Source organism: Centruroides vittatus, unplaced genomic scaffold, assembly GCF_030686945.1.
Source record: "Centruroides vittatus isolate TY-2023 unplaced genomic scaffold, ASM3068694v2 contig_717, whole genome shotgun sequence".
Classification (NCBI taxonomy): Eukaryota; Metazoa; Arthropoda; class Arachnida; order Scorpiones; family Buthidae; genus Centruroides; species Centruroides vittatus.
Window position 1 is genome coordinate 4,859,142 of NW_027122456.1, and position 13,324 is coordinate 4,872,465.

General features: G+C 41.3%; 2 protein-coding genes across 2 annotated transcripts; both read right to left on the minus strand.

Annotated features, from left to right (window-relative positions):
- Positions 1-1,036: 1,036 nt before the first annotated feature.
- LOC136980724 (uncharacterized) lies at positions 1,037-7,085 on the minus strand. Its single transcript, XM_067276919.1, has 4 exons — positions 6,877-7,085; positions 4,832-5,406; positions 3,602-4,758; positions 1,037-1,777 (listed from the first exon to the last, which is right to left on the minus strand). Exons 1-4 carry the CDS (start codon positions 7,083-7,085, stop codon positions 1,196-1,198), a joined length of 2,523 nt encoding a protein of 840 aa, XP_067133020.1. The 3' UTR covers positions 1,037-1,195.
- A 5-nt stretch (positions 7,086-7,090) lies between these two features.
- Positions 7,091-12,558, minus strand: LOC136980725 (pantetheinase-like). Its single transcript, XM_067276920.1, has 3 exons — positions 12,012-12,558; positions 11,762-11,929; positions 7,091-8,354 (listed from the first exon to the last, which is right to left on the minus strand). The coding sequence occupies exons 1-3, from the start codon at positions 12,045-12,047 to the stop codon at positions 7,113-7,115; spliced, it is 1,446 nt and encodes a 481-aa protein (XP_067133021.1). The 5' UTR covers positions 12,048-12,558; the 3' UTR covers positions 7,091-7,112.
- Between the last annotated feature and the right edge of the window lie 766 nt (positions 12,559-13,324).

The following is a 13,324-nucleotide window of genomic DNA, read 5'->3' on the forward strand; positions in this document are numbered from 1 at the left end:
TTGTTAAGAGCCCACTGGAGAACGTACAAAGAAGTTAAAGATGAGGGAATAATAGGAAGGAAACAGAAGCGAGTATAAGAAATTCCATTTGGCGTTTTTTACGAGTTGACATTTAGTCGACGACGAAGGTGTTGGAATTCTTTCGAATAATGATAGAATTTTTATAGGCTATAACAGTACTTGCAATTGGAAGATTTAATCGTGAAATTTCTTCGTTATTTCGGATTGTAAGACATTATGCGTCGAGAGAGTGATCGATTACACAGCTACGAATGAATCGCCATTAATTCTTCTAATCTCAATTGCGGATCTATTTTCGGATATGGCGAGATTACCGGATAACCGTTCTACGCTCTCTCGGTTAAGCGTATCTCTTTCCTCTCACCGATTTAAAAAGCTGCAGTCTAGATTTTTCTCATTCGAATCGACCGGAGTCTGCTATTTACTTTATCGATGATGATCCATACGTCAAGTATTGACGTCAGCGGAATGCCTGCGGCCATTACTGCACCATATCTTCGTTCTTCCGTACGTTTATTGTCATTACTTAACTTTTCAGTTTGTTTGATTTTGCCGGAACTTATCAAACGCCAAGATAACTCCGAGGAGAAGAATCATAAAAAATCTTTAAAATATCGATTTTTATAATGAAACGATCCAATAGTTTAATTAAAATAGGCAATGATTACCGAAACCGTTCGATTAAACTGAGAAGCATTGGGCCGATGCCTATGTGGTTGGCATCGTCGATGGTTTTTTTTTTTTTTTTTTTTTTTTTTGTCTTATCCGAGTTCGCGTAATTATTGATGTTAGAAATGAAACTAAAGACATCGGAAGACGATGGAGCGGTTGAAAATGAGGTAAAAAAAATCGCCAAAAATGTGAAAATCGGAACGTCTGCAGGGAAATTGGGAAACGCACACACGTGCCTAACGCGTTAGATTAATTGATTAATCGACGTAGCATGGACGCGATTTCGAGAAGAAACGGTCTTTCTGATCTGTAAGGTGTAGAAGAGTAAAGAGAGCGAGAGTAATCACGGTTCGGCACTGTTTAATAAACACGCACGAGACGACACAGACGAAACGCCGGTGCACGGAACGTCGAAGAGAGGATCGAGGCGGAGCGGCGGCGGTAGAAAACCGGGAGGGCTTTTGGCACGAGACTAGAGAGACGGTCAGAGAGAGGGCCTGTGTCAAGAGTGCGAGACGTCGGAGTCTCCCGACGAGGGCAGAGAGTAGTTGGCGGAGTCCCTACGACGGTGGCCCTGGTCCGACGTGGGGTTGACGACCGGGCCCGCCCGAGCCTTGTTTGTTTCCTTGGTTCTGTCGGGCGAGGGCGGCGAAGCTTTGGGACCGTCGGACCGGTCGGTGAACGACGTCATTTTCATGTTGGTGGCTCTACCGAAGGGTTCGTCGCCTGCCGCCGCCCGATCGGCTTTGGCACCGTGGAACTTGCGGTGGATGACCAGGGTGGTCCGCGGATCGCCGTAGTAGACTTCTCCGTGTCCGGCAGAGGGCGCGTTGCGTTGCAGAGACATGCTCTTCCACACGGGTTTGGCCGACTCGCACGTTGCCAGATTCTCCATGCTGGAAGCCCTTTTGCCCGCTGCGCTGCTCGGCGAGTGGATGCCGCTGGACGAATCGCTCCCCGAGTGCGGCGAAGGGGGCGCGGGACCCGCCTCGTCGCCTCCCCTCCCGTGCACCGTCACGGACGCTCTTTCGGTCCCGACGGAACCCTCTTCCGTCGGACTCTTCTCCTTCTCTTCCCGGTTCTCCTGAAAAAATCAAAAGACTGCAATCAGCATCCCGGTCTCCGCTTCACGCCTGCCAATGCCTCGTTCACACTTAAATTTCGAGCTCTGCTGTAATTTTCTTATGGCTAAGAAACCGTCACAGTGTTCGAATTTCCTTTCGCTACGCGAGAACACGAGAAATCGTCTCTCCTCCGGCTTCGGATAGAATTTATCGGCTGTGAAGAAAGACGTTCGTTTATTCTACCGAGACATCTTTAAAGATTCTAATTCATTAAAGTATACGATCTTGCCGTTTACAAACGTCTTTCTCCCAGGACTGCGACATTTGTTTTTCCAGAGTCGAAATAAAAATCGTATTTGTACTTCTCGCGTGTGAAACAGTTTTATATTAGCTTTTTCGGTCGAAGATTTTTTCTCGCTTGGAACCGTCAGAATTCGAAATTTTCCGACGGCAAAGCTTTTCGCTATTAGAAATTTTTCGTTCGCATTGATTTCGCTTTTCGGCCACAGTCGAATTTGTATTCTCTGGTGAATAACCGGTTGTTACGCTTCTTATCGAATAAAATATTTCGATTTATTTAAGCAATTCTAAGTTTTTTCAATCGATGGAGGACTAATTTATTTTTAATGACGTTTTTGTTTCGGAGATTCGCTCCATTGGCAACAGTTTTTCGAACGGTGGGCGGAACGTCCGAAAGTCAACCTAATCTAACGCATGTGCCGGCCGTTTTGCCGCTTTCCCCGCAGTCATCTGTTGCTATGGTGACCAAGGTTGGAGAAAGACGTGCCGCGAATGTAAATTCGCCTTCTTCCACCGCGCCAGTTGTCATAGCAACAAACAGATTGCCGAATCGGTAGCGAAACAATCCGTTCTACACTTTGGTTCCATAGTCTAGGCGGGCATTCCCCCATTGTAGGCCGTAAAAAAACCACTCGATTAGCTTGAATACTGTAATTAATTTATTTTTAATCGAGTTACCTCGGATGATTTTTGCCAAATCTTACTCCGAGTTTCATCGAGTGTAAAATTTAATGCGCCGACAGCAAATAAAGTGGGCCTAATGCCATCTTCGGAACGATTTAGAATGACGAGGAACGTCCGTCGGTTCTTCCGTCTTAAAGAAAAATCGAATGAGGTGTCACCGACTGGAACATACGTTGCTAATGGACGATTGGAAACGGGAGGAGTTGTTCGCAAACTTCTTCTGCTTCCCCCTTCTGTTAATTAACAAAAATCATCTGAAATTCCAATTTAAATTTCTCTTCCATGCTCATTTTTGGTTATACCCTATTTAATAATTAGATATATTAAGAAAGCGTGGAGCCGAACGATCGTACCTACGTCATCCTTTTTCGTTAATATACTAACTTAAATTTTTGTTATAAAATGAAAAGGCGAACAAAACACATATATACGTATATATTTTAAGGTTCGGCTATCGCTATCCCGACAAAGTAAAGCCTACAGTTAGTATCTATTCCCTCGACCGAGAAAAATGCATCTGTTCTCGCTTTCGTTATTCCCGATATCCCTTACGTCATTTAACTTTTTTAAAATAAATTAACTTAGGATGCGTGGATAAAAGTAGAGGAGATAAAAGCCATTGGCATTTCTCGGAAACAAAAGAGATCGGCAACGCTTCCTGAAAGATGCTGGCGAATCTGGTAAAAAGAAAAAGGAGAGCGAAGCCTTCGCTTTCCAGTTGGACGAATTTTTCTCCTTAAAAGGTATTTCGCGTGCAGAGTGCGCTTTCTTTTTTTAAAATAGAGACTCGATAGTAATTTTTTTTCTGCGCTTACCCAATTACTTAATGTTAAAGGAACCGATTTCTGAAGTTCTCTTACCTGTTCTTCGTTTTCGGTCACGAGATCTCTCAAAATGGCGTAGTCTCCGTCGTCGCTGGTGTCCGACAGACTCTCGAATTTAACATTCTGCTTTTTGAATTTAGCGCTCAATTTCGGGGAAGGACCAGAAGCGTTAGCATTATCGAATCGCAACTTGTTCTTGTTGGCCGAATGTTTTCGGAACAGTGCCCCTCCCTCTCTGATATCTTCCGTGGACAAGGTCTTGGGTCGAAGCCAATAAACGTCGTCGTTATCCGGAGAAGTGCACCGTTCCCTCTCGTGAGATTTTTGGATGATGTGCAGGATGGCTTTTTTTGAGGCCCTTTCTCTCACCTGATACGTTTGCCCTCCCTTGATGACGAAGAGCGGAGTCTCTTTTCCCGGTTTGTAGCCGCAGGGTTGAGTTTCGTTGGGAGAATAGCCCATTGGAATTTCTCTCCCGTTACGTTTCCCGCAGGTAATCTTCAAGGTGAGGAAAATCCACAGTAGAATCCACAGCGTTAAATGTATTGCGGTGCCTAAGACGGCAGTCAACATCAGGCCGTCCAGGCTGCCACAATAAACCGACATATAATCGTACATCAAGGGCACGACGGGCAGGGCAATCAGAGCCACGAACAACAAAGAGTACAGGAGTAATAGACCGGCCGAGTGTTTACCCTGCCAGCCATGGTGTTTTTGAATGCCATAACTATAAACCACCGAACCAGACGTGACCAGGAGACAGGTGTAAGCCAAGAATAGCACCACAGAGAAAGGAATGTTCAACAGCAGTTGAGTGCAATCCACTAAGACGGTTTGAGCACCGAAAACTTGAACTTTGTATAGAATGCAGAACCCCGCGTAGACTACCAGCAAGTGGAAGGTGTTAATAACCATCTGGAACGAGAAGAGTAGACCGAACCATCGACTGGTTCTCCAGAAGACAGAAGGATAACGAACAGCATAGACCAAAAGAGAGAACGTGTAATTAAGGAATTCTACCGTCAAAGTAGAGTCTTCTTGTATTTGATGAGTGGTACCCACCTGTACCACAGTATGGTTGTCTTGGTGACGGTGCAATATATCGGTAACATTTAAACGAGAAAGAAAACTAATAGCCACCATCCTTTCTTGCGGAGGAAGAAGAAAATCCAAATCCGTTCTCCATAAGAAAGCTGGAGGAAAACGTGTTAAGATTTAGTTCGAAAGATTGATGAAGGTAAAGGATTTTTTTAAGTTTCAACTTACCTCTGTTAAGAAATCCTTGCTTGATCAGTTGCGCCTGGATGAAGAGACGAGGAAAGAGCAACGAAAAAGCGATAGTCATATGCAGAAAAGCAGCAGTGGGTCCACTGTGTCTCCATACTACCTTTAAGCCGTGATAAAATCTTCTTTTGCGTAGATTTTGATAAACGACGGTGTCGGCTTCCGCCTCTCCCAGCTTGGTGCCGTCGTTAGGATAGTTACCAACTTTCAATAGGGCAGCCAACACGAAACAGGGCAACAGAACTACGGCCAGGCCCATAGACGCTACGTACATACTTAATTCTCGATAGGGCTGAGTGCCAACCGGCCAGGGCAGGACGGTATACGAGGAGAAGAGGCGGATATTACTGATGACCAGATAGATTTGCAGAGAGAAGGTGACTGTGCAATACCAGACGGACCACAAACTGTTCAGCTGCGGTAATCGACAGGCCATGTTCATTCCGTACGTGCGTTTGGCAACGGCCGGTCCCACTGCGGGAACGGCAGGATTGGCCATTTTAGCTTCTCCCTGGAGCTGGAAGGGAGACGGCGCTCCTGTAATCCATCCGAAATACCTGAAAAATCTCAAAAAATTCAGATGTCGACTGGCATTCTGCACGAGAAAAGAAAGAATGCACTTGTTTCGGGGTTAGACACGCCACTGGAATTCGGTCATCGATCGATGCTCCGAAGATTTCGGAGATTTCCGGGTCAGAATCGCGTTCCGGCTTCTGCTAAATTGTCTCGTCTTTATATGTCATCGTTCACCTACTCGGATTTTGCACTATTGTTATTCTGCATAGATCCTTCGCGGAAGTTTTCGAAAGAGGAAAATGGCTGCAGTTGCTTTTTCAGCCCTTTTTATCTCTCGGTTTTTTCCCGGGAAGCAAGGATCCTTTCAATAAGTAATTATACTTTGCTTTTATTCTGCAATGTCGGGAATGATGAAATAATCGATTTAAGGAAAGAAGAGCGTGGACGTTCTTCACGAATCGTTACTACACATCTGTTTAGCAATTAGTCGAGTGTCCGGATGAATACAGTTTTTCGATCCCTAATAAGAAAATCCCTACATGCATATCGAGAAAAAAGATAAGGAAGATTAAAGAAAAGATTTAGGAAAGAAATTTTCTCGATTTTTATAATTACGTAACACGAAATTTACTTCTATTTTCGAGGCTTCTTGCGTCTTATTAACCGAAGGTTTTAGTCTTCCAAGCATTCTTTTATAAGTTTTTCCTAGCAACAGTTAGAAAAACTCGCTTTAATATTCACCTTCATTGATTAGATCCCTGCCTTTTGTAACGGAAAGAAGAAAAGAGCAGCAACAGCAAAGGGCGGCTGTCCTTTGAGGAAATGGAAGATGCATCAAAAAGGGAAGGTAGAAAGGTACAGTTCATCGAACATAAACAATTATATCGAAAAATAAGATACGATTTGCACGTCTTTAAAGCGATCGTCCTTTGTCTAAATATAGTTTAACTGTGTCTTAATCATCGCAAGTAACGAAAGGCATGCATCGCATTTGTATTGTTAACGTTAATTTCCGTGACTTCTTGTAATAAACGCTCTCCGAATTTAACTTTCTCTCAAATTTTCGAACGTCTAAGACGATTTCCCGCGTGATTAGAAGCGTCTAATACTTAGAAAATACGAATCTCGCGCTTCTGTTGGTTACTGTCCAAGCGATGGCGTGGCGAATTTTGCGGTTGACCTTTGCGATGATCGCTTGACCGCCGTTAACTCGCGATCGTCGGATGATATTCACCTAGCGAGATGCGGTTAGCGACCGTCGACCAGCGGATGTGCAGTGCCCTCTACATCTTCATCCGCGAATTCGATAAAGCGACGTCCTCACTGACGTCATCGGACGTACGGAAGCCATTTTACCCGAGGCGCTAGCCGGGCCGCGGGCCCGATGGTAAAGAGAAGATGGCGAGGGAACCCGCTCGTTGCTTAATCGTTACCGCGTGTAAAAGTCAAAAGGCGCGCGGATTCGACCGGCGGCGGGCCCAAACCGAACCAAAACGGAAGAAAATCTTTACCTCGATCGGGAGACGTGAAGGAGGCAGACGGCTTGTCGCCGCTTCTCCGGGATGGAGCGAAACCACTCTGAGATGGGGAGGAGCGCCTCGGATCGATGAGCACCTTCGATCGAATGGTTGTTTACCTCGGATCCGTCTCCCTTACGGTCTTTGCATCCCGCTTGCTTGGTCCGATCGCGCCGAATTCGAGAGAAAAAAAAATGAGACATACGACTATACGGTAAAGTTTTTATTGACTAAGGAGCGTAGGGGGGGTCGCGATGATAGCAGCGACCGTACAGACTGACACTCAGGATCGGTCGGTCGATCGAACCTTTTGATTGTACGATATTTGTCTGTCCTTTAATGTCGAATTTCCATTCGTCGACGGGTAACAGTTCCGAATAAGAAACCAAGACATTGGGGTAGACGTATTGGCTACTGAAGTTGCCTTCTAGGTGGAAGGAGTGGAAGACTGTTTGGGTGAGAATGGGGAAGGTTGAACAATTTCTGTTGTTTTTGTCGTTGCATCTGATTAAGATGCAACTCTCCTCGCACCAGAAGTATCTCTTACGTCCTCCGCTTCTGATTTCGTTAACCGCCGCCAAATAGTAACCTTCGAGAGGGGAGGAAGTTTGATAAGTGAGTTTGCAGCACAGACCACCTAAGCAAGTTTCCACCTGACCAGATGGTTCTTCTAATTTAATCAAAGAGGAGTTTTCTAAGTTGAATTCATAAAATCGGTATTTGAGAGGTTCTTCCTCGGAGTGAGTGACTATTTGGAGAGGTTGCGAAGAGGAACTTCCGACTCTCGCAATCAGTAATCTTGACTTGTTATCGTCTACGTGAGTGTAAGTGGAGGCACCCTTTTCTCCTAAATAAATTCCGCTACCCATTGAGCCAGAGAAGGGAAAGTGAACGTTAGAGGCCAATAAAGTGATATTGTGTCGAATAGCCCACGATTCTTGCACCTGGATAGATGATAGAAAGGGGCGTTCGTCGAACCACCAAACGGGATAGATGATGCCGGTCAAGTTAAAATCGCGTACGAATTCTACTGCCTCGTAATATATGATGTCGAAGCAAGTAAAAGTACCGAAGGTTCCAAACTCGGTAGTGAAAGCAATCAGTTTAGGATGCGGAGGAACGTTATACGCGTCCTCTAAGTACAAGTGATGCTTGTCGTAACGCGCTATAAGAGTGCCTTCCCTATCGAACACCACGTTGGTATTGAAGTGATAATATCCATCGTGAGGGCATCCTGCATCCCCTTCGCATTTCTCTTTTCGGCCCAAGTTACCCACCACGTACATGTTGTTTTTCCGGGCCGAGCAACTTAAGTTACGAGTTATTACGTTTTCTTTCTCGTCACCTTCTAGACAAGGATTCCACGCGACCTTTTCCGGATCCGGAACCTCTTCTAACAACGGAAAGATCTGTTGTCTGCTCTGACTGGGTGGTAGAATGGCCATTTCCGGAAATACGAGAATGTCGACATCCTGTAAAGAACGACCAAAACCATTATCGATCTTCCGTAATTATAGTTCTTCGTAATTATGCTATGCCAGTAATGAATCGAAAGACCGATTAAAGTGTAAAGCGCTCTTTTGTAGTTATGGTGCAATGTAAAGTTTTCATTTCGTCTCGACTCTCGTGTCAGTTCAACAGTTCGTACATTCGACAATAATACCGGAATGTTCCGTCAGCTAGTGATTTTCTCGCTATTATTGGGCTACAATTTGAAAAAAAATTTAGACCTATAAAGTCCTACTGTCTGTCTGTCTTTCCTTAATCTCGAGAACGGTGTTAGATAAATGAAATCCAAGACCAGACATGGAAAGCTTAGGGGCAGGAGGCCCTAAGCTTCTAATATATGAATTTCTGATGCAAACCGGAAGTTACGCTATTTCAATTCAAAAATTCTCCCCTGAAAGGAGTTAGATAAATGGCCGGCACGACTTCATTGCTAACAGGAAAAGTGTGATGTACAGGGACAAGACACTACAGTACTAATTTGAGATGGAAAGCATATATTTTAAATTAAATATATTAAAAATTGCAGAGATATCATAATAAATAATTGGTCGTTATTGTCATTTTTTAAAACTCTCCACCTTGGACTACTTCGTAGTGTCCTAGGAAATACAGTGTAAATGGTCGGGTACTAAGGAAGGGGCTCAATATATTCGGATGTACCCACCCACGGATTATCTGAGATGACTCGGACTCGAAACTTAGGGCTCCCTTATCGTAAACGACCGTATAAATGTCAGATGGAGCGCTTTTGACGTTTTCTTTGTTCGATCGGAGAGGCTAATCCCGATAAATTAATGCTCCTACGAATACAGTTGTATAGAAATTAATTAGATGACATCGCAATTATTTATATACTAAATTTCTAAGGAATTATACGGCTCGTCACGACGATGTCGACATTAAATTTCTCTCCTTCCGAAATTAATGTGGTGTGTCCGAAGATTTAGAACGTAAATATTAATGTGGATTTACGCCACCGACAAGCAAGCTTCAATCGTTTCGGCACAATTTACATTTCTTCTATTTATAATTCGGGATTATTTTTCTTTATAAATGTAAATGAGAGTTACGCGTTACTTAACACAGATATGTTGGTGTGCATCTTAAGTGGAGATGTGGCAAATAACGACCAAATAGCTCCAGAAAAAACGGAAAAAGTTTAAAAATTTGGATGAAAAAACACAAAAAAATCATAATTATTTTTTAGAAACATATTTAATCAATTTTTAAAGTAATAAACTGATTAAAAAGTCGTGACTTCGTGACGATTGTTACGCTTTAACTCTTATAAACCGAATAGGTCTTTCCATATATTTTACTTATAGATTCCTTTCGGTCAGAAAAGATATCTTACAGATTCAATATTAGATCTATCTAGACTAAAGGTCGTATTGTAGAATAATCCATTTATTGTATCTACAGGGGAAAGCCCATCTATCCAGCTACTTCATTGAAAAGTTTTTTTTTCATTTCAAAATCCGGGATTGGAATAAAAAGTAACCAATTTTGTGTTTACGATTGATTGATTGCTTATAACTCTAGCCGATGTTATCGAATATACAGAGGTAGAAGAAGAATCTCCTCTTTATATTCATCGCTATATAGACGTTGCGCCTAGGGTAATGTCGACGAACTTTATCGATTTTGAAGGAGTGAGCGATGGAGAAACCAAAGGATTGCAGAACTTACACGGGGGACAGGTAGTAACGTACTGTACAGGAGCGAAAAAATGATGAAAAACAACTCGAAACAGAACACATGTAGCACGGAAGTAGGGCTACTTCGCTTTCTTTTTTTTTTTTTTCAATTTTCTACTAAATTAATTATTTTAGAACTTTTATTTTTCGAATTTAGTAAAATATTTCTATCGGATTACCGAAATAAATCGTCGAAATTAATGTATTTTAAATGTTCTAATCCCGTTTAATTCGTTCCAAATGCGGGCTGCTTAGTATCGAGGTAACGTTAATATATCGATTTTCTCCATAAACGTTTATCGATTTACTTTGTAAGATCATACAATATATAATTTTCCTCGAGATTAAAGTAGTCAGATGTTACAAAGGCGTAGTTAAGTGCCGAGATAGAATGTTTTTGCAATACTTCTTTATCTTCTAATGGAAAAACTTTACGTGTTCAACTAGCAGACAGATTAGATACGCCTGGTTATTAAATTTATATTGGTAGATATTGCTATCGGTTAGCGTAATAGATGTGATGATCGCAGTGTGATAAGCGATAATGAGTAAATATATATATATATATTTGTTATATACTCTATCACAATACTGTCTGTAACGCACAGTTAAATTTACGTAAATCGCATTATTACGGTTTTTAAAGCTTATGCATAAAGTGGTTCTCTAAGGTAAACTTGTTAAGGAAAAAAAAACCATGTCGCTAATTAACTTTTAAATTAACCTTCGAAAAAGTAACTTTCGCTTTTTACCCTATCTCGACGATGTTAATTATGATAAACAACATTCTTTTCATAACTTCGCCTTACAAATATTAAAATTATATAAAAATAAAGCTGTCAAGGTTCACTTTTTTAATGTTGGCTTTCACTTAGAAGGTCATATAACTTGAAATAGAATTTGTAATTCTGATAACGAATTGACAAAAGGTCAATTATGCCCACTACTCCGACTAGCCAGGCAATTAGACGTGTTTAGGACGAGTGTTTTCCCCGTAAAAAATATTTTTTTCTCGATATAAAATCCCCCCAATGGGTGGAGTAAATAAAAAAAAAACTATTAAATTCCACTCGAAAGTGATATATTTTAATAAACACGAAACTTTTACGAAGAAAAGAGTGAGTTTTTCTTGTGGAATGTGGCTAAAACACGTCGAGACTACTCGTAAACTAGAGGTCTAGATAACAGAGGGGTCATTTGGGATTGCTGGATTTTTTATTATTTAACCTTCGGGATTAAAACTAACGCACAAACAACAAAAAGTAGCGGTACACGGCGGAACTTTTCTTGAAAGTCTCATAAAAAAATCACTACTTAATAAAATTATCGAATGAAATTGCATCTTATAAATTCAGTTTCAACAATAATACAGTTATACTGTGCATACCTGTCCGTGCCAAAAAATCGTTTATGATGATGACAAAAAAGTAAAATACAATCAAGTAGGGGAAGGTTGCTGACGTTCGTATTATTACGAATACAAAGGAAATGTGAGGTTAGGAACGTGGGTTATTAAGCAACATTTATTACGACCAATTTTGTTATTCGGGCCTAATAGAAAAATAGACTTTTGTCGTCGTAAATAAGTCTAATTGCCGTACGTGCGACGTGTCAAAGTAAAATAAATCGAACGAGAGGAGGAAACAAAATGAGAAGAAAAACGAAGTACTTACGTGTTGTGCCGCTACGTCAGCTGCCTGGCTAAAGGCTCCTAGATTGTCGAGAACTGCGGACACGTTGAAAGGACCGACCATGCTCCGATGAATATGTTCGAAAACGGCAGCAACGTACCAATTCCTCTTCGGAATTTCTGCATCGATAGACGAAGAAAGCACTAAAAACTATTAAATATAAAATAAATTCAATTAGTATAGATTACTTTCCGTTACGGTCGATGGCGAGATAGGAAACTAATAAATTTACTTGACAGAGAAGATAGATAAAGCCACCGGACAACATGGCTCTCGGAGATTGTTAATGGGAGTTAACGTTAAGCTAAAAATCTGGTTAATGGCAACTTTCGTTTAAGCTCTGTTCGAAGTTAAAAGAATTCGACTCGATTCGCCAGAAATCACCGTCAATTGGTCGCTTTATCCAAGAAAATTGTGCAAGGTCGTAATTCCAAGCAAGAGAAATTCAAACCGGATTTTGTATTCTAAGCGAAAATGTGGCATAGAAATTTTCCGATCCGTAATCGAATTGAAACGTTTAAATACGTCACTTGTCAATAAATGATATTACGGAGCGATAATAGTTTGTTTAATGTAGTAGAAGTCACGAATACAAACAAATCCGCAATATGTTTACAAGAATAAACGATAAATCCCAGATCTGGTGTCGGTTTCGACCGACTCCTGCAGATTACTATTTTACCAAACGTAGGCCTACAGAGACGATTTAAAAAACGGGAAATCCCCAAAATGCAAAGATAAATTCGATTTCTCACTATTCAATTTTCATTTTTCCTAGGGAGTCAATTTAGGATACATGTACGTCCTTCCTGCGATGTAACGTTCTACGTCCTTCCGGCATCGATATAGTAGATTTGCCGATTCATCCTCTATAGTTACGATTTAAAAAAAATTGTAGACCTATAGATCCCACTGTCGTCCGTCCGGATGTCTGTTGCCTTTCTTTGATCTCCAGAACGATGTTAGATAGATGAAATTCAAGACCAGATATGTAAAGCTTAGGGCAGGAGGCTCAAATTAACATTATTTCAATTCAAAAATTCTCCCCCGAAAGGGGTTGCACGACTCCATTGCTAACAGAAAAGTATGATGTACAGGGGCAAGACACTACTAATTTGAGGTGGAGAGCATGTATTTTAAATGAAATAAATTAAAAATTGCAACTCGGCATTGTGATGATGTCAATAATTGCTCCGTTTTCAAATTTTGTCGAATTTTAGAGCATATTAATGTTCATAAAGTGAGAAAAATCTGTTCTAATCACGAATTGATCAAAGTGTGTAGTGAATTGTATTACGAGTCGAGAATCGAATAGAAGTTTTCACAAGTGTTCAACGTTTGGCTTTCGAAGAATATTATTAAACAGATTAATACGATATGTTTTCATCAATGTATATACAAATACTGAACATGTTAAAATATTCCAGTTGACGATTCCGCAATATATTTTTAATGCAAATCACTCCAATTAAGTGATGAAGTAAATGTATAGAGATAGGCGTCGACGTTAAAAGAACGTTGCATAATCTTGTATTTCTTGAAATA